The sequence below is a fragment of the Meleagris gallopavo genome, chromosome 28 (assembly GCF_905368555.1).
Source record: "Meleagris gallopavo chromosome 28, MGAL_WU_HG_1.1, whole genome shotgun sequence".
Lineage (NCBI taxonomy): Eukaryota > Metazoa > Chordata > Aves > Galliformes > Phasianidae > Meleagris > Meleagris gallopavo.
This window is the reverse complement of record NC_139431.1, coordinates 5027800-5046457: the sequence shown is the minus strand read 5'-3', so window position 1 is coordinate 5046457 and position 18658 is coordinate 5027800. Positions and strand designations below refer to the sequence as shown.

At 52.3% G+C, this 18658-nt stretch overlaps 1 protein-coding gene across 2 annotated transcripts in view; it reads left to right on the top strand.

Moving 5' to 3' along the window:
• Positions 1-17836, top strand: part of CCND3 (cyclin D3) — a 38026-nt gene extending 20190 nt beyond the window's left edge. The window contains exons 1-5 of one of the 2 annotated variants that reach the window (XM_085210457.1): positions 4968-5236; positions 6889-7104; positions 12994-13153; positions 13664-13806; positions 16013-17836. In XM_085210457.1, coding sequence (XP_085066583.1) covers positions 5039-5236; positions 6889-7104; positions 12994-13153; positions 13664-13806; positions 16013-16174 — 879 coding nt within the window. In that variant the 5' untranslated portion in view covers positions 4968-5038 and the 3' untranslated portion in view covers positions 16175-17836. Of the gene's footprint in view, positions 1-4967; positions 5237-6888; positions 7105-12993; positions 13154-13663; positions 13807-16012 lie in introns of those variants that run through there. The other variant, XM_010724408.4, reaches the window with a different exon arrangement.
• The last annotated feature ends 822 nt before the right edge of the window (positions 17837-18658 follow it).

Genomic DNA, 18658 nt, shown 5'->3' with positions numbered 1-18658 from the left:
GCAGCAGCACTGAGTGCAGATCTCAAAAGTTTTCCCTTCTCCCTGCTGTATTCCAGCTGGGCCAGTCCTCTTCCTCATCACTTCTCTTTCTGCAGTGCAGCCCGTGGCAAATTCTGCCTGTGGTGATGGGAACTGTTGTGCTGGCTCCAGCAGGCAGTTGGCATTGGCAGACAGGCGGTAGGCACCAGCACTGCCACATCAAATGAGAGATGCCATGCAACCCAGCGTTCTTAGAAAAACCCACACGCATCCAGTCTGCTGAACAGGGCACGTGAGACATACGTAGACAACAAGATCATCTCAGGGCAGGGAATGAAAAGAGCAGGAAGGATGGGCATGGGAAGGGTGGTTGAAAAAATACATCTTTTATGCGTAGAATTTCAGGGTAGTATTTTTTAACAATTTGCATAATTGGCTACCACAGATATTCCCCTGAAATTAACTAAATATATCGCAAGTGGGGGCTTTCCAAGCCCTGTTAGCTTTCTGAAATTGATTGGTTTCAACTTTGCTTTTTTTTTTTTTTTTTTTTTTTTTTCAGTCTGTCTTTCTATCTTTACCAGCAGAATTGGGCCGGTTTCTGAAATGTCTGATTTAGGAGCAAAACTGAGCATTCACCTGGGGCTGGCTCAGTGTGCCATGAGTCAATGAAAATGGGGCTTAATTTTAGAATTTGTTAGGAAAAGGGAACCAGGGTAGAAAACAGCTGCTGAAATGACAGTTGAAGACTGACTTGTTTTAGTGCTTTTTGTAGAAAGTCAGGTGGAGCTGCATTTAATGGTTAGCTGTGGCAATCTGGCCTGGCTCTACTGGGGTCAGATCTGGCCCAGCTACTCTGAAATGGAGACACCCAAAAGCCACGACTGCATCTGGAAATCTTCTCCTAAGTGATTTACCAAAGGGGAATCATTGGTGAAGTTCTTGTGTATGACTGCATCTCTGTCTGTTCCTGCTTGCACCTCTTTGCTGTCTCCAGGAGTGGGCACATGTGGGTGTAGAAGTGATGGATGTAACATAAACTCAGCACTTTTATTTCCATTTAAACAGAGGATTGATCCAAATTACAGCAAAAGCTGCTCTAATATGGGAAGTTAAACTGATAGAAAGGTTGTATTTTGACCTTAGGAACATGGAGCTTTGTTTAGAAGGCTCATGTACACCAGAGCCGGCCATTCAGAGCGCTACGGAGAGTCGATATTCAGATGATATCACTCTGAACTAATTAGTTGTACTCAAAAGTCTGACCAAGTCAGAGGAAAGGGAATGCAGTGGTTGCCAGTAATGGGAAAGCTATTAGGAAACACATCCCCTGGGTTAAATCCTGCAACGTTACACTTTTCCCAACTGCGCTTCAGTTCAGTGAAAGCTTTTTTCTTTTTTTTTTTCCCCCCCAAATTTTAAGAATGAATGAGATATGAGATAAGAGAGAGGGCTGCTATGGGGAGGAGCAGTTGTCTCATGCTGAAGCATGGGAACAGGACTGGGAAATGCTCAGCTCCCCTGCATGGAGAGCCAGGGAACGGCTGCAGGAGCAGGATGCTGTGTGCCCCAAAGTGCTGTTCTGCAAACACCAGCCTGTCTTCATGGGCACTGCTAGGGAAAACTGGATGTGAAATACAACAGATTGAGGTGCTTTGAAATCCTTAAAGCTGAAAGGGTGAAATACCGCCTGCGCTCTTCCCCTCTCATGCACAAAATGGTACCTGCTTTTCATTTTATTTGGGGGATTTCCTATAGCAAATAATATGGTTATTTGTTCATTGGATTTGGTTTTCAAGTCCTTCATGTATGTTGAGCAGTTTCGTGTTGATGTCACTGCTGACACTGTAGTTGCAGTATGACCAAGGACGAGGATGGCTTAGATCTCGGTAGATCAAAACTGGATGGGAGGCAGCTCTAAATGCATCAGAAAGCAGTATGGAAAAAATACAGCTTCACCGAGAGCCTTTGGAACTAGATCCTCCACTGATACCAAGTGATGTAGCTGGAAATTCCTGCAGAGAAGAGCTTTCAGAAATGCCCCTTCTGATTGGCCATCCCAGCCATGCACACCAGAAACAGCCCTGCATTCGCATCCCCCCTTTAAAAGCCCCAACTGCTGGTCAGTCTTCTCAATCCATCAGAAGCCTACCAAAAAAATGAGCCTGCTTTATGATTCAGCAAAGAACAACACTGCTGGTTGGAGATCCTGGAAGTCCGTTTTTTAATTTTTACTCTGACGGAATTTCCTTTTTTAATGCTGCTGTGCTCTCTGTTGCCAAGGCCAGGAAGCTGACTATCTACGGGCAACAGTGACCAATATTTGGCTTTCCTGGAATTTTCTCTTTCCCCTCTGCACACCCACACAATAGGCTTCTGGGGATGCCTTCAGCCTGTAATTTGCCTTCCTAGCCTGATAATGTGGCTTGCAGAAGCATTGGTTTTGCCAAGTCATCATCTAGAAGGAACACTTTCTTATGCAAGTGGCTTCATTCTCCCCCCGTGCCCTGTGGGCCACAGTTGCCACCGAGCCCAGCTCCGGCCAGAAGGGCTGCCTTGCAGACACCGGGGAATATGGGAGCAAGACCATGAAGTCTGGAAAAGGGCCCAGAACTTTCAATTTCAAAAGACACAGCCCAGAAACCAGAAGGACCAAGAACCCAGTGCTGTGGTTTCCCTTTGCCTGACTAAAGAAAATAGCTGCTATTTTTACTAAAAATGTGGGATGTGGGGCCCTTCTCTTCCCCTGCATAAATGGGGGCTGCCGCTCACAATGAGAGAATGGGGGAGTGGAGCTGGGGGTCGTCCCAGGTGAAAACCAGCAGACTGCTCCACACAGACCTCTCCCATAGATTCTTCAAATATTTCTTGCCCACGGGAAGATTTATTTGTAAGGTGAAAGAAAATGAACTGGGAGAGCGATTCAGGAATCTCATCTCACCTACAAAAATCCCTATTCTTCATTTCAAGGAAGGGATGGAATTGATCAGATTCATTCTGCTGTCACCCTTTCTTTTCTCCAGCTCTGCATCACTGCTGTGTGGTATTCTGGGGGCATTCATCACAACAAATTGATACAGTGGCATCAGTCAGCAAATGAAAGCCATCTGTGTGAGTGCAGAGATGGGATCCCCACGTGTGAGGTGTATTGGGGTGTTACGTATCTGACCTTTGTGTTCACTGTCGTGAGTGGTATTGCAAATCTCTAAACTGATCAAAAAGATGTTTTTTATTTTCAGTGTGGAAAAAGAGAACAAAGACTTCAGTCTTGTTTTACTTACACTAATTAACTTTGTATGTTCATTCTTCATTAAAAGACTCTTTTTAGATGACTGAAAATACAAAAACATACTGAGTGTGTCAAAATGACATCCATAGAAACGAGTTATTGGGGACAGTAGCTGTTGTGGCAAATCACTTCACTGCTAGCTCCTTTGGTTCTTTACTCCTTACCCTAAACATAACTCCAGCAGAACTGCTCAGAGATGTTCCAGCTGAATCCTCTTTAGATGACACTGCATCCCAAAAGTTCTCGATTGCTGCAAACTCAATTATTCTGTTCCTTGCGGAGCACAAGCAATTATCTTCCCAGGACTGCAGATAGATTGCTGCTGTGAATTGGATTTGGGTTTATCTCCATCCAGTTCTGTGTATCTTTCCTCAACGCAGCCAGAATGCGATATATAATCCTGTATATTTGAATAAGTGCCCCATGCAGAGATGTGTTACAGGAGCACGTGCTGCAGAGGTGTTTCTTTTCAAAGGTTGAGACAGGTAGAAATGTCAGGGAATCGTGCAGTCCAGCAGAGTGAGAGACATGGGTGATCTGCATTATGTTACCCACCTCTGACATTTGTGGCTGTAACCCATTGCTGCAGCAGATGCCACATTGCAGCACCATCCCAGGAGGGCTGTATGGGCAGGTCACCCCTTCGGGCACATTGCCTCCATCACTGGTTTTGTGAACTTCCATAAAAATGGACCTCCAGAGCTTGAATTCTTTTAATTTTCAGACTCAAAGACAAACCTTGACATCCCAACTGCAGAATCTGCTGTACATTTTAGAGGGTGTTTTCTGGTGCAGTAGCAAAGTTGAGACATCCCAGTTCTTGTAGACACTTAGAAACTGTATGGAGCAATGTGGGTGGGTGTGTATCCTGCTGCCTTCAACTTCCTACAAAGCAATTACTGCTGGGCCAGGTGCAAGCAGACTGAACGAAGTACCGGCCCAGAACAAACCCTATGCTGCAGAAGGCACACTGCAAACTTATTTGAAAGACTTCAGCTTCCCTGAAAATTCCTGAAGAAGTTGCTCAAGGTACAATTTGGAAAGGTATTTCCAAACTATTGTTCACTGTTCTGAAAGAACAGTGGAGCCCTGCAGGACCTTATCTCTGCAGACACTAAGGTTGCTATCTGCTGAGGAGCTGCACCAGTCACAACGCAAGGGTAACTTCTGGAAGACAGCAGCCTAAGTACAGACTGGCTCCGAGTTGTGTACACAGCTGATTATTTTCCTAGCCTTGAAAGGCTCTGGCCACAAAAAGCGGGGGAAGGAATAGGACTAAATGCTGAAAAATTACTGTTAGAAATACTAATGATGGGTTTGGTGTGCATTCCTTGTGAGCTCGGGGACCGTCCCTTTGGAGCCTGCCTGGACATCCCTCATCCCTCACCCTCACGGGCACCTCGGCCTCGCCGAGGCACCGGGAGCAGCTCCCGCAAACCAAACAGACACGGGGGGAAGGGGGGTGGCCACGCGGCCGCCGGATGGGCCGGGATAGACCCGGGGGCGGCCGCTCCCCGCCTCCCCCCAACATGGCAGCGGCTCCCGCGGCCGCCCCACGTGCTGCCAGCCCGCCGGCGCGCCGCGAGCCCCGCCACTTGGGGGGGCGTGGCCACCTCCGGCTTTCGGCGCGATACACCGAAGCTGCCCGCCGATTGGCTGCGAGCGCCGAGGCCCCGCCTCCGCCGGGCCGAGGCCCCGCCTCCCGGCGGGCCGTCCGCTCCCGGCGTCTCGCGGCCGCAGCAGCGGAGCCGGCGTTGCCCGCCCGCGCCCATGGAGCTGCTCTGCGTGGAACCCGCGGCTCGAGTACCCCGCGCCGGGCGCGACCCGCAGCTGCTAGGGGACCGGCGGGTGCTGCAGAACCTGCTGAGCCAGGAGGAGCGTTACAGCCCCCGCGTCTCCTATTTCCAATGCGTGCAGCGCGAGATCAAGCCCTACATGCGGAAAATGCTGGCGTTCTGGATGCTGGAGGTACGGCCCCCGCCGGCGCCTCCTCTACGCCTCCGCGCTCGGCTCCTGGCCCCGGCACCGGCGCTTTTTTGCACCCGTCGTCCCTCCCCGCAAGTCCCCGCGCTGGCGGGAAGGAGGCGGCGGGAGGCGGGGAGGAGGGCAGCTCCCGGCACGGTCCTTCGTGCAGCGTGCGGGGCGGCCCGGGGGGCGGCGGAGACCTTGTGTCCGTACTGCTAGGGCTCCGGTGTGCAGGGTGGGGGGCGGGGAGGAGCGAGGGGGCAGCGCTTGTGCTGGGAGCGATCGTCCCAAGCGAGAGGAGCGGAGCCCCGAGCCGCAGCCTGTGCACCCCATCCGCTCCCGATAACGTTCTGGGCGCCCCATCCGCACCGTGCTCCCCAGAAAGCGCCCAGGGAGGGGGCTGAGCGACGATGGCGGGGCGGAGGATCGCGTGTCCTGCGCGGGGCCGAGAACGCCTCGTTAAAAGGGGGAAATAATATCGCTAGCATTTCCTTCCCTAAATGAAAAACGAATGCGGCTCTGTGGGATGCGCTGCAGCGGGGGACGCCTCGGGGAGCTCTTGGTGAGGCGGTCAGAGCGTGCAGTCAGCAAGCACAGAAAGAAAGAACATTCTGCAAAAAGCAGATAACTTTGGATCGAGCCCACTTCTTTTCATCGAAAAGAAACGATGGGGCACGGTGCTTTTAGCGAGTGTGTTTGTTCTTCTTCCTATTAGCATTGTCCTGTTTCTGCCGTTCCCTTTCTGAGAAGGTTAGTTAGACAAATGCTGCTTTGGAGCCTGTTGCTGGGGAGCTCAGAAGGCTGTCAAAAAGTAGGTGACACCTGGCACTGCTCCCAGCACTGCGTGCAGCCCATGCAGGGTCACTGGTGGGGAAGCACAGTGCTGCCTGAGGAGAAACTTCAAGATTTGTACAGTTGTGACCAGTGTTGTGGTGCTGACTGATCAGAGCAGAGGGCTGGAATGGAAAGCCCTGGGGTTCTGCTTATGGCAGTGGTGCCAATATGGCTGAGGGAGGTTTGGGGGCTGGCTGGGGATGCTGCATAAGCAGTTCTCCAGCTGGGCACTGCTGGCAGTGTGTTTCCCCCATGGTCCCAACTCTCCGAGGCTGCTCAGCTGTCAGCAGGCTTCCCCAGCAGAAGTTAGAAGGCTGCAAATAAAGCAATTGGGCTCTTTTTAACCACATACAAGTTCTGCAGGAAGGCATACAGCTTTGGTGGAATCTGTTGCTATTGTGGAAGCTGTAGACTTAACACCTGTAGCTCATTTGCACCTTTGCACTGTGGTGCTGTCATAGCTCTGCAGATAGGTGTGAAACACCATCCTGACCAGAACCTTTGAAGTTGCGGTCAGGCAGGATCTGGGGAGTCCGGTACTGATTAAAACTTCCTTTTTTTTTTTTTTTTCTTCCCTTTTTTTCCCTTTTTTTTCCTTTTTTCTTTCTCTTCTTTCTCTTCTTTCTCTTCTTTCTCTTCTTTCTCTTCTTTCTCTTCTTTCTCTTCTTTCTCTTCTTTCTCTTCTTTCTCTTCTTTCTCTTCTTTCTCTTCTTTCTCTTCTTTCTCTTCTTTCTCTTCTTTCTCTTCTTTCTCTTCTTTCTCTTCTTTCTCTTCTTTCTCTTCTTTCTCTTCTTTCTTTTCCGGTAATTGTTTTTTCTCAGGTGTGCGAGGAGCAGAAATGTGAAGAGGAGGTGTTCCCTTTGGCCATGAATTACGTGGATCGCTACCTGTCATCTGTCCCCGTGCGGAAGAATCACTTGCAGCTTCTGGGGGCAGTCTGCATGCTGCTGGCTTCCAAGCTGCGGGAAACCATGCCCCTTACTGTGGAGAAGCTCTGCATCTACACAGACAACTCCATCACGCCTCAGCAGCTCCTGGTAACCACCCCTATCTCTAAGGGCTCTCCAGCCCCTCCCCAGCCCTTTTTATCTCCTGTGTGCTGCTGCTTGGCAGCATACCTGCCCCTGTGTCCCCTTGTGCTTTTTGTCCCATTTCTCCACCTTCCTCCTGGTTCCCCAACCAACTTTCTCACCTCTTTGCCTTGGTGGGTTTGATGTCTGTAGGTGGAAACTTTTCTCTCCTTGGCACAGCCTCTCTCCCTGTTGTGGGAAGCAGGATTGTCACCTCCACATTACAGAGGAACTTCCTGTGCCTTACGTGCTGGCTGCCAGCACAGAGCTTGCTCCTGAGTGAGCTCTGGGGAACAAAGGCACTGCAGCAGAGCAGCAGGCAGGTACTGGACTGTGCCCCTCTGCTCTGCTCCAGCTGCATTGCACTCTGCTCCTGGGCACGGTTTGGGAGCTGCATTTCCACCCTGCTGGGGAAATGAAGCCTTAGTTGCAGAGTTACTCAGTGGAATGGGTGGGAACAGGACAACCTAGGTTCTGGCTTGCTGGGTTGCACCGTCCAGGCTGCCGGTGCTGCTGTGTTGATGGCAGTGCTGGGAGTTTGCTGCTGACCAGGCCCTGCTTCCAAGCCTTGAGTTAAAGCAGGGCTGCTCTGCTTAGTTCCATCAGACACTTGGGCAGTAGCTGCATAGGCTTTGAAAAGCAGAACATTTTCTGGTCTGATAAAAGATCATAACCTCTGAATTCAGCTTTGCTGATGGGGGGAGGGAACCAGAGAATCCCTTTATTTGGGGACCTCCCGTGCTGTTGGGTCAAAGCTCTCAGGAGGAAACGGCCACCTTAATTCGTGTAATAAACATCCCCAGAGGTTTATCTGTGAGAATTTCTCAGGGTTAGTCATCGCTGTATTAAATATCTGTTTTTCTGGGCTGGTGGTGGGTGAGGTGATCTAAGCATGATTTGTCCCCGAGGTGGGGACAGAACTTTCAGGTGTGAATCAGAAGGCAGGTCTGCAATGGGCTTTGCTCTGACTGTGGGTTTTCCAAGTGCCAGTGAAGGTTGGGGAAAATCCCCTCCCCTCCATACTTCTCTCCCTTTAGTTATTTGTGGGTGGTTCTTGCCTTCTCTAGCAGTCATGAAGAAAGTAGAATCATAGAATCCTTAATGTTGGAAGGGATCTTTAAAGGTCTAACCCAACTCCACTGCAATGAACAGGGATGTGCACAGCTAGATAAGGTTGTACACATGTACCACGAGGGATGGAAATGCAGAGGGGATGCACATGCTCATTGCTGATTTGGATGCTGAGCTAGGACTGCCACAAAAACCATGCCATGATTTTGTCCAACTATCAGCAAGATTTCATTCTGGAGAGCAACTTCTCACCTGTTAATGGATTCTTCACGTGCATCTTCCCAGGACTGGGGTCCATCACATACCAGCTTGTGACGGAAGGGTTCCTCTTCGCATGGTGTCAGTGACTCCCGTGTTTCTGTCTCCCTTTCCTACCACTGTCATCACCCCTGCAGGTCAGGGGCGATGATCACAGCAGATCCTAATCGTTTCTGCAGCAGGGACCTTGGGCCCCAAGGGGTTGGCAGATACCATGTCTTCTGCAGATTCTTGTTTATTTGAAGACTCATTTTTGGTGCAGGTTTTCTCTGTCAATCAAATCTCAAGCTTTGTTTTAACAGGCTCCTTCCAGAGAACAGCTAGGAGATGTGCGGGTGGGCAGTGGGCATGGGATGTGTTTGCACGCAGAAGCACCATCCCAGAGGCTTTCCTTTGCCCTCCACTGAAATGCTGAAGCCTCCTTGCTTGGGGGCCACCCTCCCTCCCCAGAGGTTTATCAGCAGGAAGCTGTGGCTTAGCCATGCCACAACATTCATCTTCCTTTCTCCCTCCTCTTGCTCGTGTTGCAGTGGAAATGGAGGATAGTAGTGCTGCCTGCCAGCCACCTGTTGCTTTTTTGTGCAAGTCTCTGTGCTGGAGTTCTGCTTTTCCTGTGCAGTTTTCCCACCAGGATCCTGGGACACTGCAGAGTGGGGCACAGCTGAATAGCTGGCATGTGTCGTTCCTCACTGTGCACCGGGGTCAGTGTGACCAGAGCAGCTTCCCAAGGCTTACTTTTGGTAGATGCTTAACCTTGTTGGGTGCAGATTCTGCTCCAGTTCTCTGTTCTCTACTGCAAAGAGGGAGCAGAGGTAGCATCTAAAGATACTTGCCAGATCTCAAAGTGGAGACAAACCTTTCAAGAGTTAACGCCCCAATTACAAAACCAGGGTGAGCTGCTGTTTCCCTCCGCTGTGGTAATGCTGCTTCTCTTTCACAATCTTGCTCTGGAAAAGGGTGGGGAGGGGAAGGGGAGCTTCTTCATCAAGATGTGGGCAGTGCTGCAGATGGGCTGCCTCCTGTGCATCTTTGCAGTTTCAGCTCCCATCAGTCCCTCCTGGCCTTTGGGAGGAAGCCAGCTTGCTTTCCCATGAGCTTTGTTTCCTTCTCCTGTGGGGATGCTTGGCACCAGCTCAGCAGCTCAGAATGGACACACTTGAAACACAATCTAGCTGAAGTTATTCTAGAGAGAAGGAAGTGATGCAACGAGGGACTTGTCCATTTGGAGGAAGTTGGATTTCCGTCGAGGGTGTTATCTAACCTACCTTTTTTTTTTTCCTTTAATAAAGTGCAGTTTTTTGTTGTGTTTTTTTTTTTTTTTTTTTTTTTTTTGGCTTGTACAAGAAGGCGTTCAGCTGCTCAAGGGCTGGGGAGACTACTTGTAGGTCACCTTATTCTTTGGCCTGCATGCATCTGCCTGATCTGCCCCTAATCTGTTGGCTTGCCTCTGAGCTCTTTGATCTAAGATCAGTTGTTCAGATTCCAGGCATCAGCTGGCACAGACTGTGAGCAGAACCAGGGCATGAGGCACACAGCGAGGGCAGCAGCAGTGACACCAGGTGATGAGGAGTGAAAATGAGAGGAAGGAATAACGGCTGAGCAGAAAGAGATGTTCGGTTGTGATAAGCATTGACCTTCCAGAATGCATGCATGCCTGTGGTTTACCTTCTGCTTGTTGCAGGGGTGGAATAGGTGTGACTTTCTGCCTCTGAACCTTGGCATCCAGTCTTGAACTGGTTGGTCAGGGGATGGAAACAAATGTTTGCCCCAGATTTCCTATTTGCAGATGGGCTGTCATGGCCTCTCATTTCTGTAGCTGTGTCTTAGCTGCTGGGGAGGGTGGGTTGCCGACAGCCACATCAGCAGCTCTTCCACCCTTCCTTTGAGTCAGCTTGCGAGCATACCAGAGCAGCTCCTGCTTTGCTGCTGTCTCATTGAGGCGCTGATGGTGTAAAATGGTACCTTATCAACCCGAGTGACAAAATCGAGCGTGACTTCCTTTCTCTTGCAGGCAGGGCTGCTGCAGAGGAGCTGGGCTCTGCTCCCTGTGCAGCACTGCCAGATGTGTTTACACAGCCTCGTAGGCATGGCTTGTGTGTGGGTGTTGCTGAGGGCAGAGCTTGATTTACAGGGCGACTGTCACTACATAATGAGGAGAGAAGCTGCTGTAACTATCACATCCCAGTTGGAGCTTGCAGAACTGCAAACAGAATAAAACCATCTTTGCTTGTGACTCAGATCCCCCTTGATGAGGGGCTTGAGCTTGTTTCACTGCAGTAGGACCGTAGTGAGCAGAGAAGGCACTGGATGATGCTAGCTGCTTCCCTTCCTTTGCTTTTGTAGGATGCAGCCAGAAAGGATGGAGGATGCAAGCTTGTAGGGAAAGCCCAGCTGTTGTGTGGTTTCCAGCCCAAGAGATGCTGGCCAACTGTGGGGAGCTCTTGCAGGGCAGGGGCTGGGTGTATTCCCAGTGATGGGATGCTTTCTGAGCGATGCTGGCAGCTTGCAACCCTTCCATAGGGAGGTGGGACTCCGCAGGCAGGAGAAACAAAGGAAACATTTTCCACTTTCTTCCTCTTTCATTAGTCAAGCAGAGACTGATTCACTTAGGTGCAAAACAAAATGTCAGGAAAAGGATGTTTGCTACACTGAGCGGTGCTGCTGTCACAAACCTGCCTGCCTATCTCTTGCAGCCTTTTGTTCTGCTTCTTCCACAGATAAAGTGATTCAGAGATTCTGCCCTGTTGATCTGAGAGTGGGGAGTCCCAGAGGTGAGCAGGAGAGAAAGGAGGAGCGAGCTGGTGTGGCCGGAGGGCAGCTTCCCCATGAGCTGGTGGCAGTCCTCAGCTCCTGTCACCATCAGCCCGCACTGCGAGTGCCAGCTAGGGATCAGCCTCTTGTAACAAGTTTTTCAAGAAGCTGAGCCGTTTTATTAGGTGGAAGAGAGCTGCTTTTGTGCACTGCAGATGGACAGGCTGTTGTGCTGGACCAGTCCCAGTGTGGCAGGAGCCAGCCTGCTAAGGTGAGGTCTCACAGCCAATCTGCGCCTTGAATTTTCTCCTTAGGGCAGAGTGTGTCCCAGCAGGAACAGGCCTTCTGCCACACCAGCACCAGCACCACATGTCAAGAGCTGGCTTGCAGCTCCGAGAAGACACACAAGGAGCAAGGGTCTGGATTATGCTGGGTTAGCATCTCCTCTGTTCTCAGGAGCTTCCTTTTCAGGTGTAGCGATGTGTTTGGGGCTTGCTTGATGAGCAGTTACGTCCATTTCCCCCTTCCAACCTTGTCTCTGGGTCAAAAAAGGGCTGTGTTCGTACCTTGTGCATGGGATCAGGTGGGAGCTGCTGGGCTCTCACCTCATGCCAGCACTGCGTGCCTTGGGCTCCAGCTGCATGGAGCACAGCAGCTTCCAGACAGCACATGGCAGTTCTCTCTTGTGACTCTTCCCTCGTGTCACCTTGCCATGTTGCTCAGTTGAGTTGGTGGCCATCTCCCATCTAAGCCTGATTTTTCCCTGCAGAACAGGCATCCTGAGTGCCCTGTGCTGTGGTACCAAGGCTCTGGGTCTCATTGCTGCATTTCTTCTTGCTTTTACTCTGTGGATTTGGCTAAAAAATACCTGGCAGGCTGGCTGTCCATATGGGAGGCAGTGAGTCTGTTCTAGCAGAGCACTGCTTTCTGGTTGGAGAAGCACAAGCTGTGAAGCAGCAAGTAGCACATTGGGCCTGGCAGGGGATTTGGAGCAGGTTGAGCAGTGCTGTTCATTTAAGCAACTCAAAACCAGTGTTGTTGTCTTGAGAGGAAAGTGAGTTAAGGGGAAAAAAAAAGAGAAAAGAAAATGGAGATCTGTCCTTAGGAAAAAATCTCACTTCTTCAAATCCATCTATTCTGGCAGCCCTTTGGCACTTCTGTGGGCAGCACTGACCTTGTAATCTTAGACTATTTGGACAAAGAACAGATACTGTGCTGGGCATGACTGGGCCCTGAAATGGAGTTACCTGATAGGAATCCCAGCTCAGCTCTGCCCTCCCAGCCCCAGCATGGAGGCGTGCTCGGGTGCTGCAGTGCTTTCTCTGTGTTCCCCATGCTGTGACAACCAGATGGTCTCTCTTTGCCCTAGACTGTGCTGCTGCTGGGAGCCTGGGTGGCTCTTTTCAGGAATGGGGAGGGAACACAGGAGTGATGTGTATGCTGCTGCCTGCTCTTTTTTTCTTACTGTTGCAGCAGAATTAAAAGGCAAAGGAGTGCCCAGAGGAATGTCTACAAAGCAGAAGGTTAATCTGGTTGCACCTTGGGAAGAAGAAACCGGATTTGTCACTTCCTCTTCTAATCTTTGCTCCAGCCTTCGCAGTGGCACCAGGCTGGATTTGTGCCACAGGCACAGGGCAGGGACGTTCCCTCTCTTCCTCCCTGCCTAAAGGACTGCGCTGCTTTACTGGCCCTTCCCCAGACTCTGGGGGTAACTGACCGTGAGTTGAGTGTGCTGGACTTAGCCCTGCTGAATAATGTCTGTCTGTCTTTGTGCAGGATTGGGAGATTCTGGTCTTGGAGAAGTTAAAGTGGGACCTTGTCTCAGTGATAGCAAACGATTTCTTGGCTCACATCCTCCATCACCTCCCGCTTCCTAAAGACAAGATGGAGCTGGTGAAGAAGCACGCACAGACCTTCATTGCCCTGTGTGCCACAGGTGGGTGCCTGCTCCTGCTGGGGAGAGCTGCAGGGGAACGGCCTTGAGTGCCTGCCTTCATTCATACGGGAGTGCTTTGCTGCTCAGCAGCTTGTTCTCCCTCCCTGACAAAGCAGAAGTATCCTGGGGGCTCTTAGTGGGTGCCCAGGAGATGGTGGGAGGAGCAGAACAGCTGTGCCATCGTTCTGCCTGCGGGAGGCCATGTGCTGGAGAGCATACAGAGCAAAGGCAGCTTCATTGTGAGCCTGGGTCAGCCTTGTTCTGTCAGTGGAGCAAGGTCACCTTCGACACTTCTTTTGGTGAGGGAGGCCCAGGGAAATAGCTTGGTGAAGCTTGCCGTTGTGATGCTCAACCTGTTTTCCATTGCTTTGCTCCTGTTTCTCACTGCTAAGCTGGAGACTGCTCTGCCTTCACTAGTTTCCCATGAAAATCAGTCCCAAGAACTTAAGAGTTTGCACATATCCTTGCTAACAACTTATTTTTTCTCTCGTGTCCTCATCCTGGTTTTAGACTACACTTTTGCCATGTACCCCCCCTCCATGATTGCGACGGGCAGCATCAGTGCAGCAGTGCACGGCCTGAGCATCTCCGTGAATGGCTTTGGTGGGGAGGCGGTCACCGAGCTGCTGGCCGGCATCACTGGCACAGAGGTGGTGAGTGTCAGCTGGGCAGCAGTGGGGAGGTTTGGCTGTGGGATTGGGTGGAGGCTCTTCCCCTTTCTGCAGCTTGGTTTGAGTGGAGGGGGGGAAATAAGCTGTCTGTAATAATTCTGGCCCTGGTTTGATGAAGGTCTGACAACCAGAGAGCATCTCTAGATGTGGTGCCCTCAGTGCAGCCCATGGCTACAGGGGCTCCCAGCCCCCACGTGCCATCTGTGTGGAGGAGGTGAGCTCAGAGCCTTTGAAAAGCAGCACAAAAGGGAACGTCTGTTCCCTGCACAGACAGGTGTTGGTGGGATCAGGTTGACCAGGTGGGCTGGGGCACGGGGCAAAGCTGGGCTTGGCATCTGCTTGCCTCCATGGTGTCTGGTTGCAGGTACCCAGGCTTGGAGCATGCAGCATTTTGGGATGTTGGCATGGGGTGGTGGGGGGCATCCACCCATGCCTCTGCTGCCCTCTGAATGGGGAAAGGGTGTCAACAGGCTCCCCATGTGCTGGTCACTCTGAATGCTGTGAAGCCATCAGGAGCCCTTATCCTGCCTGAGCCTTTTTTGATCTTTTCTTCTGCCCAGCACGAATGCTGGCAGCCGGCATGGGGTTGGTTTCAGTCCCCTGACAGCAGTGCTGGGACTTGGAACTGGTGCCTGTGCCGGATGGGAGGCTGTGACCTGGCTTTGTCCATGCAGAGAGGGGATGGGGCAGGAGGATGTCTTGCTTTATTCGTGCAGCTTTTTATATATTTTTTTTGTTTACAGGAGCTTTCTTAAAGAGTTAATCAGTGCAGCCAGCTGCTTTCAAGCTGCTGTGGTGAATGGGATAGGGGCTGAAACCTGCTGTGGGCTGGAGTTGGTGGAGGGAACAGGTGGGAAGCAGGGAGGACACCGCGGAGGGAGTGAAGCCAAAACGGTCAGGGACAGCTCAGCTGCCTTCCAGTCTGCTCGGGTGCTGCACAGCCAGCCCCTGCCCAGCTCCAGCAGCAGGAGGAAGCCCTGGGGATGTGCTTGCAGCACCGCAGGGCTCCCAGGGGAAGCCCCCAGCCTCTCATCTCACTGCAGGGCTGGTGGTTCTCCCTGAGCACGGCCATGCACTGTCCCTGGGCTGTGACTCAGAGCTGCACCATTCTCCCAGATACGCTCAGACTGCAGAGCCCGCAGCTCAGCCGCCCATGGAGTCAGGGCACGTGGACTGGGGCAGCCCCTACAGCCCCCAGCTCCACTATCAGGTGAAGGGCTGCATGCAGCTGAGCTGACTCTCAGCATCTCTCTGCCAAAATTGCCCATGGTGAGCCCGGTTGTGGCTCCTCTGCCTCCATCCCTATCTGCAGACGGGTGGGAGGTGGGGGCAGCTCCGTCACGCCGCGCTGTGCCCCGCGCTGTCCCCTCCGCCCGGCAGTGGCTCTGGGCTGCAGTGTGTTGGGGCTGCACTTACTGGAAGCGGCGCAGGGCAGGGGTGGTGGGCGTTGCTATTTCTGCTCGCCACATCCTCTGACAGTTTCTAAGAACCGGCGGTGGATTCCTGGTAAGAGATTTCGATGTGTGACAATATCCCGCGAGCGCGCAGCCCCGTGGTAGCCGGCTGGGCTACGGCCCTGAGGTGCGAAATGCCACCTTGTGCCGCTGAGTGACAGCGTGTGGGAGAGGGGCCAGGCCGTGCCCTTTTGTGGTGCAGCTCGTGGTGGTCACAGCATTGCTGTGGTGAGGCGGGGGAGTTCCCTCCTCTGGTCACAGCTGGGTCTGGCTGTGTGGAGTTTTGGCTTCCAGATCCGCAGTGATGTGCGTGCTGCCAGCGGGGATGACCTGGTCCTACTTGGCCGATGGCACGATGAGATGCAGAGCTTGAGGAGACCCTGAGCCTGAGGGAGGCACTGGGTCCCCAAGCCTGCACTCGTTGTATCTCTCCTGAGGGATGGTTCTGGCTGACACAGAGGTGTTCTGCTCTGCCCCTGCGCTCGATGGGTGTAGCTGGTTGCAATGCTGATCTCACTGCTGCATACAGTGGGAAAGGATAACCAGAGCGTGGGACTTCTAGGAAGGGTCTAAATGACAGGCAAGCTGGAGGTGTCTCCTACAGGAAAAGGGCTTCTGTGTGCTTCGATGCCCCAGGGGCTGGAGGTGTAATCCAGCAGCCGCTCAGAGCTGTTTTAAGGCCCTCACCTCTGAACAGCAGAACTGAGGCCTCTTGTCCCACCCCTCTCCCACAGGACTGCCTGAAGGCTTGTCAGGAGCAGATTGAGGCAGCTCTAGCCGAGAGCCTGAAGCAGGCATCCCAAAGCCAACAGGAATACAGCACCGCCAAGACTGCTGCTTACCCGGCCAGCCAGCCCACCAGCACCCCCACAGATGTCACAGACATCAACCTGTGACCAGCTGCCCCCGCCTGAGAGCTGCCCATCCCCACGACAGCAGGACCCAAACCCAGGCACTCAGAGCTCACTGCGTCCCCTCGGCCCATCCGAGAGCCCCTCCACCTGAAGCCTGTTGTGGGGATTCGCTCTTCCTGCTGGCTCTGTGAGGACAGCTCCATGCTCATCCTTCTCCCCATCTTCAGCGCCAAGGGGGGAACAGGGGGAGGGCGCCGGGGTCTCTGGTGACTCTGTGGGGCTCACTGCTGCTTGAACTCTGCTCGCTGGCTGCTGGGGGTGGTGGGGGCAAGGTGGCCCTTCCGGGGGGGGCAGGTTGCAGAAGAGCTGAGGAGGGGAACAGAATCCAAAAGGAAATGGTAAAATGTTTGTTTGCTTTCCTTGTCCTCTGGCTGGCAGATGTCTGCTGTGCTCAGGCGTGTTTACTGCAATGACTTCCAGCCCTACATGGGCCGCCAATGCACAGCCAGCTCTCACCTGGCTTAAGTGACCAAAATGTCCATCACCCCCTCTCCGAGCACAGAGCGGGTGCTCGTGGGTCCCTGGGTCTGGGCTGCTGTGTGGTGGATGGCTGTGGCTCTGGGGTGGCGTGGCTGCTTCTGCTTGGAGGGACGTGTGTGCCTTGTTCCTTGTTGCCATTAGGTCTGGGATTTGCGGGTTCTTGGCTTTGCTTGGGAGAAGCGCTCCCTTTTTTGCATGGACGGCAGAGAAGTCCTCATCCTGGGGACAGCCCTGGGGGGAGGAGTGGGTGCAGCGCGATGCTGCAATGCAAACCAGTGCAAAGTGCCTTGGCTTTCTGCTGCCCCACCGAGGCTGCTTAATTTATTGTTAAGTGCTATGAAAAGGGGAGGGAGGAAGGCTGCTGCTCCATGCGGTGGGGCCTGGATGGCAGTCTTTTCTCCTTTCTAAAGTGCCTTTATCCTTTGTCCCCTTCCTTTGCTCCCTGGGCAATGGGAGACTCTCACTTGAAAGCTGGTTGGCTGTATGTAGCTCAGAAGTCAGGCTAGATTTAAAGAAAAGAAAAAAAATCACTGAATGTGCTGCTATAGTCTGAAATGCATTTTCACTCCTCCAAGCCAGGGATCTCAGATCGTGTCCAGGACGCTGTTCGGCATCAATACCCGTATGGCTCTGAGCTGTGTCCTCACAGGGTAGAAAACTCACTGCGCACTTAAGTTGAACAGTGATTGCATTTTGTTGTTGTTCTTGTTGATCCTGTCTGTTAGTTTTACAAAAAAAAAAAAAGTGTTCTTTTTTTTTAAAGGAAAAAAACATTATATAATGCTGCTTTTCTAAGAGAATCAATAAATTGTAGACTTGTATTAACCAGGAATAGCCAGAGAGCCGCTGCGGGGCGGGAGGCAGTGCTGCTGGGGGTGTCCTCTGGACACAAGAGCTGTGGTTGCTGTCCTCCTGGGGGGGAAATCTGCTCTGGGTGCCACCAGAAACAAATTTTATCAGGGGGAAAAAGCTGGGGCTGCTGTTCTCCCAGCACCGATGTGTCACGAGGAGCGACTGTACAAACAAATTTTTATATATATATATATATATATATATGAGTGAGTTTTAATTTAAGAGTAATCTGTTTTGGTGTTCACATGCAAGAGTCCTGCTGCTGGGAGAGTCGAGTACCATATAATGTTGCAATAAAGTACTTTAAATGAGCACAGTGGTGTCAGGGCTTTCCCTTTGCAGCCGTTCAATGCTGCTGAAGCGTTCCCTGCACATACAGGCGCTGCGCTGCAGGAAGGTGAGCACATTGCATTGCGTGTGCTGGCAGCACGGTGTATCTCTTGCTTATCAGCTTCTGGGTTTTTTAAAGAAAGGAAACATGAATCAGGAAGCCAAGAAAAAAATGTGCTGCGGTATGTGAGCAGCCCCAGGGTCTGTGCTGCTCTGCTCTGTGTGGCTGCTGGGGAAGGGGAGAAGTGGAGCTGGGAGAAGGTGGTGCTCAGCACTGCACAAAGCTGCACGGAATCTTCCTCATGGGCTGTGATGCTTCCAGGAGCAAAGCTGGACAACTGCAAGTCCTGTAACATCCAAGTAAGCACCCACGTAAGTGCAGAGCCTTATGGGATGCCCCTGCTGGGTTTTCCTGCAGAGGTGGCTCCTTGTGGGCTTTGCCGCATGTGGGCTGTGGCCTCACTGGCTGAGGACAGCAGTGCTGGGGCTGCTCCGTCTCTGTGGAGCAGAAAGCCAAAGTCCTTGGGGCAACTGGGAAGCATTTGGGAATGGTCAGTGCAGGAGGGGCTGCCAGCATGGCGATGGATGTGCTGAGATAGGAGCAGGCAGGAAGGAGGCCTAGGCCATGAGACATTTCCAAAGGGATGCACTGCAGGGAGTGGGGAGGGCTGGTGAGCAATCAAAGGCTGCCAGCCCTGCAAGGACAGGGGCTCTTAGAGGGCTTTCCCTCTGCTCCCAGTGCTGCTGGGCAGCTTCTGCCCTCATCTCTGCCTGAGGGTGTACACAGGGTCCCTGGGTTGGCAC